Genomic DNA, 13,571 nt, shown 5'->3' with positions numbered 1-13,571 from the left:
TTTTGACACATATGTAACACCTGTGTAATCTGCCACCACGATCAAGTTATAGAAATATTTATTACTCCTCAAAGCTCCCTCATGACCCTTTGTAGACAATAACCACCTTCATCCCACTCCCTAAGCCGGAGGCATCCACTCATTTTTTTTTTTTTTTTTACAAATTTGTATTTTCTGGACATTTCATGTAAGTGGAATAAGATAATATATAGTCTTATGTATCTGACTTATTTTGCTCAGCATAATGTTTTTCAAATTCATCCATGTTTTGCATGTATCTGTAGTTTATAACTTCTTGCTGTGTAGTATTCCATTGTGTGAATATCCCACAATTTGTTTAACTACTTACCTATTGGATATTTGGATTGTTTCCTGTTTATCATTCTAGCAGATGTGCAATGGTATCTTATTTTAGTTTGCATTTCCGCGTTGAGCATTTTTTTCATAGGCTTTTTTGCTATCTCCTTTTGTAAAATACCTCGCTTAGAGGAAAATAAAGGAAAATAGTATAGCTAAAGAGTACAAGATCAGGAGAGATCTTTTTAAGGTAAGAGATTAGAGCATCTTTATAGGCCAATGGAAAGAAACCAGTACGATGTAGGAATAGCTGTTTAATTTTCAGGCCTTTGTAGAAAGTAGCTGATGATGTATGCTGAAACTAAAATAGGTGCCATCTTGATTAATAGGAGAAGGGAATGAATAACAGTTTTTAATTTCTTTTAAGGGAAGATCTCAGAGATATTTAGAACTGATTTACAAATAAAAAAATAGGAAACAATGTCTATACACAAATTATTGGTTGACCTTAGTACATTTTGTACACCCTTGGTACATTTCTAATTGAAAATTTTCTTTTTCCCTCAGAATTACTTTCTCCAGCTATCAAAAGGTATATGACCAGAGATTATAAATTCTATTTTAAATTACCTTAGATTTGCTATATTTTAAAAAGAAAAATGCCCTATTTTAAAAAATAAGTATTTAATTACAGTTTTGGATTACTGCAGTTGTTTATTAGTAAGATTTTAATGGAATTCTTGAAGAAGATAATTGCTATGCCATCCTGTTTATACATATGGAGCTTTACAATTAGAAACCTGTTTTCCTGGGTACCAAAACCAGAAGACAGGCTGGTTTTGTTACTGTTATTACTTTGATCCACATGTGGTAAAATTAGTTAATCCCAAAATTATCTCTCAGGTTTGTTCGGGGAATTACTAATAAAATGATTTAAAATAGCCATAAGAAGTATTAGAGAATTACTGGATTCTTATTTTAATCATGAGTTACTTTTGTAAAAAATTTCTATATGTGAATTTCTATATGTTTTCATTAATGGTGGGTTTTGTTATCTGCATTATTGCAAAGTACTCTTTTGGGTAATTGAGTTTGGAAATAAAAAAGGGAAGAAAATCACAGGTATTGACAATAAGAACATACATAGTATAATCTTTGGGGCAAAGTAGTCTACAGAGCAAAATTTGTACCTTTAAATATTTATGGTAAAAAAAAGATTGAAAATAAATGAACTGAACATGCAGCTCAAATGATTAGAAATTGAAAGGGGAAATAAAGCAGAAGAAAGGAATTAAATTATTTAAATGGGAAGAACAATAGATTTAACATTAGAAACTAATTCTTTGGAAAGTATAGTAAAGTAGAGAAAACTTTGACAAGTTAGATGGAAAAAAAAATACCAAAAACATTAGGAAAGAAAAGAACACGAATGCAGGAGATTAAAAATTATAAAACAATTACAGCTTTATGTTACTAACTGTGAAGTTGCTATCAAGTGGGTGGTTTTCTAAGAAAATATAAATTTTGTACAGGTTCTGTCAAAACATTCAAGAACATACAATTCTTATGTTAAATAAACTGTATTAACACATAAATCTAGACTATTTCCCAACTCATTGTATTAGGATAGTATGACCTAGATAGTAAAACTTGACAGTACTTTTGTAAAACTGCACATGAACCCACTCACCAAGTAGAGGCCAGTACAACTTATAAACACTAATGTAGAAATCTTAAAATATGAATAACTCACATCTAGAAATATATTAAGTAATAATTTGTTATGTGCTCGGTACTGTGCTAAGCAGTTTATATGGATTACCTGAATCATTTAAGAACCTTAAGTGGTAGATGCCATTCTATAGATAAGGAAAGGAAGGCTTTAAAGAAATCCATCATAGTCAAGTGGAGTTTATCCTAGAAATGCAAGAATTACTCAACTTTGGGAAGTTTTTTAATGTAATTCACTATAGTATGGTGGTGGTTCCATTATTCGTCATATAACTTTATCTTGTTAGTCTGTAACTCTTGAAAGTGTTATCTCTGATTTAAAATATAGTTGCATAAACATGATTAAAAAACTATAAAATAGCAAAATAACTGTTAGAACAGTTTTTCTTTCCTTATGTGGTATATTTTATAGCATGTTGGGAGAAAGTTTGAAGAAGGAAATAATTCATTCATATGTATAAATACCAAAATCTTATCTAGTGGTTTTAAATAGAATACTATTGTTAACCATGATAACAAGATTGAAAACTATGAGAAAAAATAACTTTTTTTCCCTTATTCTTTTTAGTGCATTATAAGTGGTTTTTATGATTTTAAAATATATTAGAAATACCTATATAGATGCTGGTGGTATTTCCTGCAACCTAGGAAGAATAATCTCTTTTTGTTTCTTAGGTACAAACTGTTTTGAAGCCAATCCACCAAAAAGAAGGACAAGAATTAACTGCTTTGCTGAGTGCTCCACATATTCAGGTAGAAAATGGACAGAGCATTATATTTGTGGTTTTTCCAATATTCAGAGTCTCTGAATCAAAGTTTCTTAGGGCTAGAAGAGAACTCCAACATTATCTAAACTGTTTTGATTGTTTACAACTCCTACTGCAAAATAATTATTGTTGGATTATATATTTTCATATTTAAAATTAACTGCATTATTTTTGAAACAACTTATTTTTTACCAAAAATCCTCTTTTTTTGGTTATATCTTTTGTAAATTTATCTATGGTGTTGGACTTTTTAAATTGATTTTGTTTTCATGAAGTAATAAGCATTTTAGACTTTCATAACCCATCCCAGGGTATACCCTGTTACACCTAACACATTCTTAGATATTATCAGCTATAAAAAATATAGAGTTGCATCTGGGCTACAGCTGGAAAATTTGAAAACATCTGAATATATAATTAATTATATCATTTCTTTTAAAAGTTTAATGATCAGATTACTATGTGTGTGATTAAGTTAAAATCTATAGAAATAAATCATACTGTTGCCTTAAATGCTATGGATTTCTTTGAAATAGGCACTTTTACTGGCCCATGATAAGGTCGCTGAGCAGGAAATGCAGCTCGAGCCCATTACAGATGAGAGAGTTTATGAAAGCATTGGCCAGTATGGAGGAGAAACTGTGAAAATAGTTCGTATAGAAAAGGCTCGAGATATTCCATTGGTAAGTGTTCCACATCTCTGATTTGAGATCCTTTCTACACAAGGATCTTTTGTATGGCAGGCAGATAGTTGAAGACCCCTTTACGTTTCTGCTAGTTTTTCTTTTTTGTAGTTATTTACTGGAATTCTTTTATGTTATTCTTCATACTCCTTATTCAGCTGAGAAAAATTTGTTCGTTTCATCATAATTTGATGAAAATATAGTAGTTTGTGAAGTAACTGTTGAGAACAAAGACAAGTAATCTGCTTCGTTATTCTTCCAGCTTTTTAAAAAAAAAGCATAGTTAGAAAATCTGATCTCTTGAAACACATTTGCATACTTCACATATACTTAAAAATATGTATTCCTTAACATTAATATTTGTTTTATACTTTTTAGTAAAAACTTTCTCTTAGTCTGCTATTATTGCCTTATTTTTTTCCCTTTATTTTCAGGGCATATTCTTAAATCCTGTGTCTCAAATTATATCTTGAATACTGTGGTACATGAAATAGGGACCAAATTTTATGGGCAGTTTATATTACTCATTTTTTTCTGATGGCTACTAGGAAAAAAGAAATCGGGAAAGTTATGACAAAAGTTTAGGAGAAAAATGTTACAAACCCTGTCTACTTTTAAGCTTTTTTCTGTATCTTATATTTCCATTTTTTCAAATATATATTTCAGTTGTGCTTCCAATTTTTATAATAAATATTAATGTTTAATACATTTTAATTTGAACTAAATGCAGCTATGTAATATTTAACATTTGAATAATCAATTAGATTAGTCTTCATTCCTTCATCATGTATTGAATTTTAAAAGACATTATAGTTATGTCATGTTCACTAATTACATCTAAATATAGTATAACTATTTTGACTAGTATCTAGCTTTTAGAGAACAAATTTGATTATAGGTCTTAACATTGTTTTTAAGCAAGTGCATTTTTTGGTTCTTGTGTGCTTCAAAAGTCTGCTTGATTTTAGAATTCTAATGAAGGGGATGTTTCTGAAGCAGAAAATGTGGAGAAAATGGTCAGCTTTCAAATCTAATTATCATGATTACTGTAGACGGATAAGTAAATTTTTTCACAAGATAACTGAAGGCTAGTATTGTTGAAGAGAAAAAAATAAGAATTTAAAAATGAGGAAATGTTGAACCGAAAAATTGCATTTTTACTTTAAAATTGATGTTTAATTATTTTTAGGGTGCTACAGTTCGTAATGAAATGGATTCTGTCATCATTAGTCGGATAGTAAAAGGAGGTGCTGCAGAGAAAAGTGGTCTGTTACATGAAGGAGATGAAGTTCTGGAGATTAATGGCATTGAAATTCGGGGGAAAGATGTCAATGAGGTTTTTGACTTGTTGGTAAGCTGTCACAGGTAGAAGAATTAGTAGGTTCTTGAAAGCTGTTTTTTTTTTTTTGTTATTAGACTCCAGAAAAAAATATTTTTAAAGCATTTTAAAAATAATCGTTAAGAGTACTAGACAATTTCAAATCTAATTTTCACATAACATTTTCACAATGTTTATTAGAGTTTTATTTTGGGGTGGGTACCACTGGTATTTCTTTTTGAGCTTTATTACTGCTAGGTATATTTTATTTGCCTCTGAAATCACTAATATAACTCGTGATTTATTCAACACTTATTTATTGACTGCCTGCTATGCTACCTGCTAGGCAAACAGTAACAAAACAAAATCACTACCCTCATAATTTTTATGTTCATTTTTTTTGTTCTACATTGTTTTCTTAACAATTTAGATAATAGCAGGTACTCAGTAGATCTATACTGTCAAATATAATAGCCACTAGCTACACGTACTAGTTATTTCAATTTAAGTAAAATTATAAATTCAGTTTCTCATTTCTGCTAGCTGTTTTTCAGGTGGTCAAGAGCAGCAGTAGGTAGCTAATGGCTCCTATATTAAAGAGTAGATATGTAACATTTCCATCAGCATATAAAGTTCTGTTAGTGCTAGTATAATGAGAAAGCCATTTGTAGACAACTTTTGAGAGCAATTTATGATCACTTTGTATGCATCCACAAACCAGATTTATATTCTTACTGATTTCACATCAGTTGTTAGATAGAATCTCTCCTATCGGCTGATGCCTGTGAAGAATCTAGAAAGCATCTTTATATCCTTATTTTCTCCCAACTGCATTCATTGCTTTGGTAGAGCAAAGTGCCAATGGTCGTTTTTTGCCTTTGGTTTATTGCATGCTATCTCTAGGTCAAGCAATGCTCCCTGCTCTCTCAGGGCCAGAAGTGTGATTACCATCTATGCTGGAAGTATCTGAACGATACAGTTAGTGATGTACTGGGAAATAATAGTGAACCCAGCAGTAAGACTGTATACAGTTAAAAAATAGAATGGGAAGCGAGAATGTTTGTATATTTGTATCACTTTTCTAATCCTAGTCACAATTACTATTTCAAATTTTACTGTATTAAAATTGAAATGTGTCAGAATAGATAACTAAGAATTGTTATAGCATTGTTATCACCCAACCCTTCACTGTGGAATCTTCCTTAACACTGAGTAGATGAGAAAAACCCAAGATTTATGGGCTAAATGGCTTTCCCCAGTGGACTAGAATTGCAGAATGCAATATTACTGGGTAACTCTAATGGAATCCATAAAAGGCATAATTCGTGCTTCCTAATGAAATGGGATTCACCTTTACTGATTTTTTTTAAGTCTCCTAAGAGTTCCGGAATAGTTCACTTTAGGGAATATTGCTCATAAAATCATGGAATGACTTTCATAAATATGGATTTTAAAAACTATCTAATCTCTCTGTTACAGTCTGATATGCATGGTACTTTGACATTTGTTCTGATTCCTAGTCAACAGATCAAGCCACCTCCTACCAAGGAAACTGTAGTAAGTATTTTGTCGTTGTTGTTCATTATTTATTGTCTGATGGTTACTGTTTACTTTTTTAAATAAATTTTATTTTTAGAGTAGTTTTAGGTTCATAGCAAAATGGAGCAGAAAGTCTAGAGTTTAACATGCCTCATTGCCCACACACATGCATAATATCCCCCACTATCAACATCCTGCACCAGAATGGTACATTTGTTACATGAATGAATCGATGGTTCCATTATTACCCAAAGTTCATAGTTTTACAATAGGATTCTTTTTTGGTGTTGAATATCCTATGAGTTTTGACAAATGAATAATTACATATATTCACCATTGTATTGTACAGAATAGTTTTACTGCCCTAAAAATCATCTATGTTCTATCTACTCATCACTTCCTCCCCCAACCCCTGGCAACTACTGATCTCTGTAGTTTTGCCTTTACCAGAATGTCATATAGTTAGAATCTTACAGTAGATAACCATTTCAGATTGGCTTTTTTCATTAGTGAAAGCATTTAAGTTTCTTCCATGTCATTTCATAGCTTGATATAGCTCATTTCTTTATAGCGTTGAATATTTCATTGTCTGAATAACAGCTTATCCACTCACCTACTGAAGGACATCTTGATTGCTTCCAAGTTTGAGTAGTTATAAATAACATTGCTATGCAGGTTTTTGTGTGGACATGTTTTCAGTTCATTTGGGTAAATATTAAGGAATTAAAAATTTAAATCCAGAGACTTCTGGTTAAGATGACAGAATATGCTTAGAAAGAAGGCTAGCACTGAGTATTGACAAGTTATTTCCAAGTGAGAGCATCTAGATGATTTTTACTTTCTTTCTATTTTTTATAAGTATGTATTGTTAAAAATACATATGTAAACACACTCAGAACACTTATGTCCACACAAGAACTTGCACGTGAATGTTTGTTTGCATATCAGAAATGTAAAAACAAGGAAATTCAGTAGTTTTTTAAAATAAATTTGAATGTCAGTATTTCAAATTGAGTAAACTCTGAAAAGTAAAAAGTAGAAAATACTTTAAGAATTTTTATGACTCGTAACATTGAACTTTGTCTTTTTTTGTCATTATAGGTGGATTTATTTAACTTAAATATACTTAGTATGGGGGGAAAGTGCTTATACAAAGTATGCACAGCTCTTGTTTTAGAGTGTATATTGCTATTTATGTTAAACATTTACTCAACTAATGATATCGAAAGACAAATTTTTTTACCCTATGACCCAGCAATTTCACTCCTAAGTGTATATCCAAGAGAATTAAAAACATATATCCTCATAAAAACTTGTACATGAGTGTTCATAGCAGCATATATTATAATAGCCAGAAAGTAGAAACAACCTAAATGTCTGCCAGCTAATGAATGGAAAATGAAATATGGTATATTCATAGAATAGGATAGTATTTGGCAATAAAAAAGGAATAAAGTACTGATTAATATATTTTAACATGGATGAACCTTGGTAAAATTATGCTGAGTGAAAGAAGCTAGTCACAAAAGGCCATGTGTTGGTTTATTTATATGAAATGTCCAGAATAGGTAAATCCAGAGATAGAAAGTAGATTTGTAGTTCTTTAGGTATAGGGGTGGGGAGTTAACAGGGAATAGGAGGGACTTCTAATCAGTATGGAGTTTCTTTTTGAGTTGATAAAGTGTTCTAAAATTGTGTGTGGTTGCACACCTCTGAATTTACTAAAAACCATCCGATTGTGTGTACAGGTGACTTGTATAGTATTCGAATTTTATATCTCAAGAAAGCTGTTAAAAAATTACAGACTTCAAAGTGCTGGATTAACATGAAAGCCTGATGTATTACATCTGTTATTATTCACTTTTATAAAAGCATAACAGTTTGAAAGAGCACAATTTCATTTTTTCCTTAATTACATTTATACTTTATATTTTAGCCATCATTCCATGTTTTTCCTTTATTCTTTATGGATATTGAAATTGATGTTGCATCTGCAATCTTCTTTCTGTATAAAGCTCTTAGTAGGAGGAGAAATGGGAAAATAGTTCGTCTCTGAATTCTGACAGCCTGATTCTCTGTGCACTGTGCTTTTCCACATATCTCCTGTGAACAAGCCCTGAACTTCAAAAGTAGCTCTGCACTCTGAAGAGACACAGCAGAGGAGGGCTGGAATATGCCCTTACTTATATGGCTTTAAAAAGAAAAGGAGAGAGAGAAAGGAAAAGTAAAGATTCCAGGTTTAACCCTTTTAAAATACAGCATTTGATGAGTAGAGATCTATTCAAAATAGAGACAGGGTTGTGCAGTATTTTTCTTTTCCTTCATTTCCTCCTTCTGTTATGAAGAACTCTCAATTGCAATATCTCTTGCAAAGTTTTTATGAAACCTATCTGGCTTAAAATGAACTACTGTTATTAAAGTTCACACTGAAGGTTTCCACAAAGAAAACAGTGATAGGAAGTCATAATTTTAGTTGGCATATGCAGAATAATTATCTGTGGGATTAGTGATTTTAAGAAATTAAAACCAATTTATTGAGCATCATTATGGTACAGGTCAGGATCTGTAAGAGCAACAAAAAGTATCTTTCTGATGTTTTGTAATGTTAGAAAAGAAATATGTATTTAAGGTAAATAAATCAAATAGGTGTTATCTGAAATCCAGTTATAATCACTTGCTGAATTATAACATCATAAATGGCAAGAATATACTGTGTCAAGAGAAGTACTCCCTTATTTGTTAAGTTTCTTTTGCATGACATATAGCAACCAGTGACTGCTCTATCATTTGTGGAGGGCAAGAGTCTTGGCACCTTTGTAGTTCACTTCCAAAGTGACTGACACATTTATCTGAGGAAACATATGCATTGTTTAAACTGTGCCATTTCCTTTTCTCCACATTGACTTAAAAAAATAAATAAATAAAAGTGGAGTTCCCAGACAAGTGTGTAAGACTTTAGATTATTCCACAGTATAATTGAAAGAATATGGAGGGAGAAAATAGAATATTTGAGCTGAAGGCACTTTTCTTCATTTAGTCCAATGCCCTAATCTGACAGAGGTATAAATTGAAATGTAGCAGGATCACACTACTTATTAGGGATGGAATATGTACTAGAAAATTCCAATTACTGATTGTTCGATAAGTGTTAGCTATTATGATTACTTACTCTGTGCCAGGTGCGGTACTAGTCGTTCTATGTGTTTTATCTCATTTAACCCTCACAGTATCTCTGTGAACTATAGGTACCTTTATTATTTCCATTTAATAGGCATTGAAACTGGAACTTAGAAAGGTCAAGTTAATTACCAAAGCCCACTAATGAGAAGTGACTGAGTCAGACTAAAACTCATGCTTATTCCAGAACCTGTGTTCTTAACTCTGTGTAATATAACAGGTAATGAATGTCCCACATTCCACTAAATATTAGGTTTCTGCATTAATGTTTATCATCAATCCAAAGGAAATAATTAGAATACCATGATATAAAATTCTAACTATAGATGAATTAACCTCTTAGTAGCTATGTATGTGATAGTCTGGATTCTGAGTACAACAAAAGCATATCATGAGACTTTATTTGAAACTGCTTTCGGATCTCTTGCCTATAGAAGACTGCTAGCTCTAATAAGACTAGGAGCACGACTGAAGTCTCTTGTGGCGTCTGGGCTGGGAGGATAGAGAGAAGTGTTTTAAGGGGAACGTAAAGGCTTAGGATATAACAATGCTAAATCACAGCTCAGGGATACAAACCATAGGATTAGCCGGCCACTGGCCCAGTGGTGTTAATAATTGAAATATACTCTTAGGGGTCCCAAATAACTTTTTTCCTTACAAAGAATATCTATTGGATCCCTTTTGTGTACTAGGCACTGTGCTAATAAGCACTGGGTTTATGATCATGAACATAACATAAAATATAGCTTGTGGTTAAGTAATAGATAGAAATAAGCAGAATGTGAACATTGAGAATAAAAAGAGGTGGGGTAATTATACAAGATGATCAGGAAAGACCTCTAGGGAAGGCAACATGAAGCTGAGACCTGTAGGATGAGGGGAAACGAGGCCTGTTAATTAGCTTGCATGTATAATTTCTAAAGAACTTTGTGTTTGGAAAGCCTGTGGGCATGGAGCAAGGTAGGGCAGTAGAAAAGATGGGGAGGGAATTCTACGAGATGAGCCTGAAGAGGTAGGTAGGTCCAAGTCAAGTAGATCTCTTTGGCCATGGCAGGGAATTTGGATTTCAAATACAGTAACATCATCTAATTGGTATTTTAAAAAACTCTTCTGGCTGCTGTGTGGAAATTCGATCAGTATAACCAATAATGGAAGCAAGGAGGAAACTGTTGCTGAAGTCAATACAAAATATGATGACTTAAACTTGGATGATAGCAGTGGAGAACATAAATCAGGCTGTATTCTGGTAGTAGAAATGACAGTGTCTTGTCATGAATGTGGAAGGTAAAAGAAAGGGAGGAAGCAAGGATACTTGAACAACTGGGTGATGGTGGTGCTACTTACTAAAAGGAAATCTAGAGGGAAAACAGATTTGGGGAGGAAAAAAGAGGTCCATTTTATAGGTTTGAGGTACCTGAGGGGCATTTGGGTAGAGATACTTAGTACACAGAATTGAATATATTAGTCTGGAATTCTAAGAAGAGATCCAGGCTATAGTTATATTTCTTATGGGAGAGCAGGTCAGGGGTGCAGTTTATATGTATTTTGCGTTTGTGAAAGGAATTCTATGGATTTTTTAAAAATGGTTGTTTCAGATGTTCATAGCCTATAAAGATAACTGGGTTAGAAGGAAAAGTTGAGAACCACTGTTGTCAGATGTATTTACTTTTTTTGTTAGAAGTATAAACTATATTATATAATTTTTATCTTAATTTTTTCTGAGATTTTGTGATACAATAAGATTTTTGTGGACATCCCTTTTCAAGTTAGGGCAGTTCTAGTAAGTTTGCTGTTACCCTATAGTTTGTATTTCCGGCTGCCTACTACTAAACATCAGTCACATGTCCCAGATACCCAAAGTTCTCGTAAAAATGGAAGAGAACAAATAATAAAGATATTCTTTCTTAGGTGGGTGTCAGGGGAGGAAGAATCTCAAGGTTAGGGGGAGGAATTTGATAACCGTTACCTAACTCTATAAAGGCTTTTCTTGATGCTGCCCTTAATCTTACAATCTGCCTTAGGGGTAAAGTTTAGACCAAAGATAAAGGAAGATACACTTTGACTATTTTCTCTTCCATGAGTAATTTTAAAAGTTAAAGATAAATCTACTATAATAAGAAATACGAAATAAAAATTACAAAGAAAAATCATTTTGGATCATCGAATCCCTTAGGAAAGATGTAAATAAACTGATGAATCATTATCCCGTTACCATATTCCCATCATTAGGACTCAAATGCAAATAGCTTTACAAGTATTATAAAAAAAAAAAAAAAAGGCAACAATTTAGGAAGGATTTGACAGAGATGATGCTTGAGAGGTTTTTTTGATCATTCTACACATTTGAGACATCTCATGCGAAGATTATAAAATTGTATGTATAATATTTGTACCCAGTATCTCACCTGTTTCGATTGCTACTACCTTGCATAACTTTCTAAAATTCATTTTTGGTTTTAACAAAGTTTTCAAGATTTTAATCAAAACTTTTCGTATTAAAAACAAGGCTCTTTCAGACACTGTAGTTGGAATGCAGCGGAACACTGTCAAACTGAATGGGGTATCTTAACTGTATTTAATCCAAAAGTATGTACGATGTGATTCCATTTAAATGAAGTAAAGTACAGGGGAAACTAATCTATGCTTCTAAAAATCAGGATGCTGTTTACCCTTGGAGGGAGTAGGAAGGTTAGCGACTGAAGGAGACATGAGGGTGGAACTTCTGAGGCACTAGTGATATTCTGGTTCTAGATTTGGGTTCTGGCTACACAAGTGTCTTTCATTTGTGAAAATTCATTGAGGTTTACACTTAGGTTTTTTGTACTATTTGAACTTATATAATATATCAATGAAAAGCTACCTCAAAAAAGCAGACTAGCATTTAAGTTCTACATTTTTAAATGGATCGATCACTTTACCTCAATGTTGCCGTTTGTATATTGGGATTTAGATATCCTCATTTCCTATTTACAGAAGTTAGTAAACTTCTGTATTACTGAAATTACCGTATTTTTCTGAAATTAAAAGAATATTTTTCATCTAATAACACCCTCATGCAAAATTTCTGAAAAAGGCTGTTGCTTTCCTGAAAATTCTTGGTTATTATGCCTTATAATGGAGAGAGATCTATATATCTCCCTCTATTATGTGTATATCTTTATCACTTAGAAAGTATTTTATCAAATATCATATAGTCCATCATTGATTACACTATTTTTTAAGTGTTTCAGGAGCTGAAAAAAGGTACTGTCTTATAAAACAATTTTTGAGGCAGACTGATTTATAATAGATGGCCTCAATTATGGTGAAGGTAAAAGACTTAAGGAAAGCCAAATAATACTTGAATAGAAAAGGGCTTAGAATTATAAAATTCTTAATGCTGTCAATCAATTGCTCATTGAGCCGAAACCTAAAATTTAACCTACATGGGGCAGAAACATTCATTGCATGGAGATTTGGATTCGTTAGATGAAAGTTGACTTTTTACAGATTTTGGAAATGCCATTTGCCCAAGTTGGGTAAAAATTACAAATGGAGACATTAAAGAGAATATTTCTTCCTTCATTCCTCCTTAGAAGAAAGAATACTTTGTTATATCTTAGAGAGGTATATTGGAGGAAATCGCATAGGAAATGACTTGGCTTTCAATAAGGTTTATGTGAATTCTGACCTTTAATGCTAAAAGCATAACAGTTTTCTGATATGCAAACATTGTTAGTAAAAAATTTTAACTTGTACCACTAGTAGTATTTCAAAGCCTGTGTATAGATTTTAACCTTGATCTAGAAAATTTTAGCAGTTTGGGGTGTGGTTGTTTATAAACCTAAACTGAGGTGTGATTGTTTATGAACCTAAACACATTCCTTTAGAAGAAACACTGAAAGAGATTAAGGCACATTCACTCTGACAGTGTGGTCAAGAAGGGATGGAGGCACAGGGAAACTGACACTCACCAGCTTAGATGACAGATGCCAGGTTAAAGTCTGCCTTTGGTGGTAGTCATAGTTTAGAAATAGCATACCTTGTTGCAGAATTATTATTTACACAGATCAGGAATTG

The 13,571-nt window shown here is 32.3% G+C and overlaps 1 protein-coding gene across 6 annotated transcripts in view; it reads left to right on the top strand.

Moving 5' to 3' along the window:
- MPP5 (membrane palmitoylated protein 5) overlaps positions 1-13,571 on the top strand; it is a 74,567-nt gene that overhangs the window by 44,463 nt on the left and 16,533 nt on the right. For all 6 annotated transcript variants that reach the window (XM_011384112.2, XM_011384148.2, XM_011384166.2 and 3 more), the window contains 4 exons: positions 2,704-2,781; positions 3,332-3,478; positions 4,668-4,829; positions 6,276-6,353. In XM_011384112.2, coding sequence (XP_011382414.1) covers positions 2,704-2,781; positions 3,332-3,478; positions 4,668-4,829; positions 6,276-6,353 — 465 coding nt within the window. The remainder of the gene's footprint in view (positions 1-2,703; positions 2,782-3,331; positions 3,479-4,667; positions 4,830-6,275; positions 6,354-13,571) is intronic.

Source organism: Pteropus vampyrus, unplaced genomic scaffold (genome assembly GCF_000151845.1).
Source record: "Pteropus vampyrus isolate Shadow unplaced genomic scaffold, Pvam_2.0 Scaffold15, whole genome shotgun sequence".
Taxonomy (NCBI): Eukaryota; Metazoa; Chordata; class Mammalia; order Chiroptera; family Pteropodidae; genus Pteropus; species Pteropus vampyrus.
Note: the sequence above shows the minus strand (reverse complement) of the source record. Positions and strands in the feature narration are given on the sequence as shown.